Source organism: Wolffia australiana, chromosome 19 (genome assembly GCF_029677425.1).
Source record: "Wolffia australiana isolate 7733 chromosome 19, ASM2967742v1".
In the NCBI taxonomy this organism is placed as follows: domain Eukaryota; kingdom Viridiplantae; phylum Streptophyta; class Magnoliopsida; order Alismatales; family Araceae; genus Wolffia; species Wolffia australiana.
Window position 1 is genome coordinate 6,807,165 of NC_135853.1, and position 915 is coordinate 6,808,079.

The following is a 915-nucleotide window of genomic DNA, read 5'->3' on the forward strand; positions in this document are numbered from 1 at the left end:
TATACTTGGATGATATTCTTGTATACAGCTAGAGCTTGGAGGACCATGTGAGGCACCTGAGGAAGGTGATGGCCAAGTTGAAGGAGCACGAGCACTACCTCAACCCGAAAAAGTGTGAGTTTGCCTTGCACGAGATTGAGTTTCTTGGACACCTAGTCGGGAAGGGAAGTGTGCGCATGGATCCCTCGAAGGTGAAGGCCATCATGAATTGGACGGAGCCGAAGGGAGTGCCACAGCTGAGATCATTCCTCGGGTTTGCTAATTACTATCAGAAGTTAATCAAATGCTTCTCCCGACTAGCTGCCCCTCTAACAGACTTGTTGAGGAAACATGTGAAGTGGCAGTGGATAGACCAGTGTCAAAGAGCATTTGACAAGTTGAAGAGTGCAGTCTCTAGTGAGCTGGTTCTCCAATTGCCCAAGTTCAACAAGCCATACAAGGTACATACTGATGCTTCTGATTTCGCACTTGGAGGTGTCTTAATGCAGGACATACACCCCGTGGCTTACAAGAGCTGCAAGCTTAATGACGCATAAAGAAGGTACTCAGTACATGAGAAGGAGTTGATAGCAGTGGTCCATTGCCTGAGAGTTTGGTGCCACTATCTCCTCGAAGGAAAATTTGTGGTATACACTGACAATGTAGCCACCAGTTGCTTCGAGTCCCAGAAGAAGCTGACCCCAAAGCAAGCAAGATGACAGGACTTCTTGGCGGAGTTCGACTTCGACTTGAAGTACAAGCCAAGGTGCGCCAATCAAGTGGTCGATGCCCTAAGCCGCAAAGAGCCAGAAGTATTTTTGGCTAAACTTTCAACAGTCCAAGGAAGGATTCTCGATGAAATCAAGTTGGTGCTGAAAGATGATCCGAAAGCTGTCTGTCTGATGAAACACATTACTGCGGGCGAGGCAAGGAGAT

At 47.7% G+C, this 915-nt stretch overlaps 1 protein-coding gene across 1 annotated transcript; it reads left to right on the forward strand.

Moving 5' to 3' along the window:
- Positions 1–203: 203 nt before the first annotated feature.
- Positions 204–536, forward strand: LOC144715515 (putative mitochondrial protein AtMg00860). Its single transcript, XM_078590451.1, has 2 exons — positions 204–440; positions 489–536. Exons 1-2 carry the CDS (start codon positions 204–206, stop codon positions 534–536), a joined length of 285 nt encoding a protein of 94 aa, XP_078446577.1.
- The last annotated feature ends 379 nt before the right edge of the window (positions 537–915 follow it).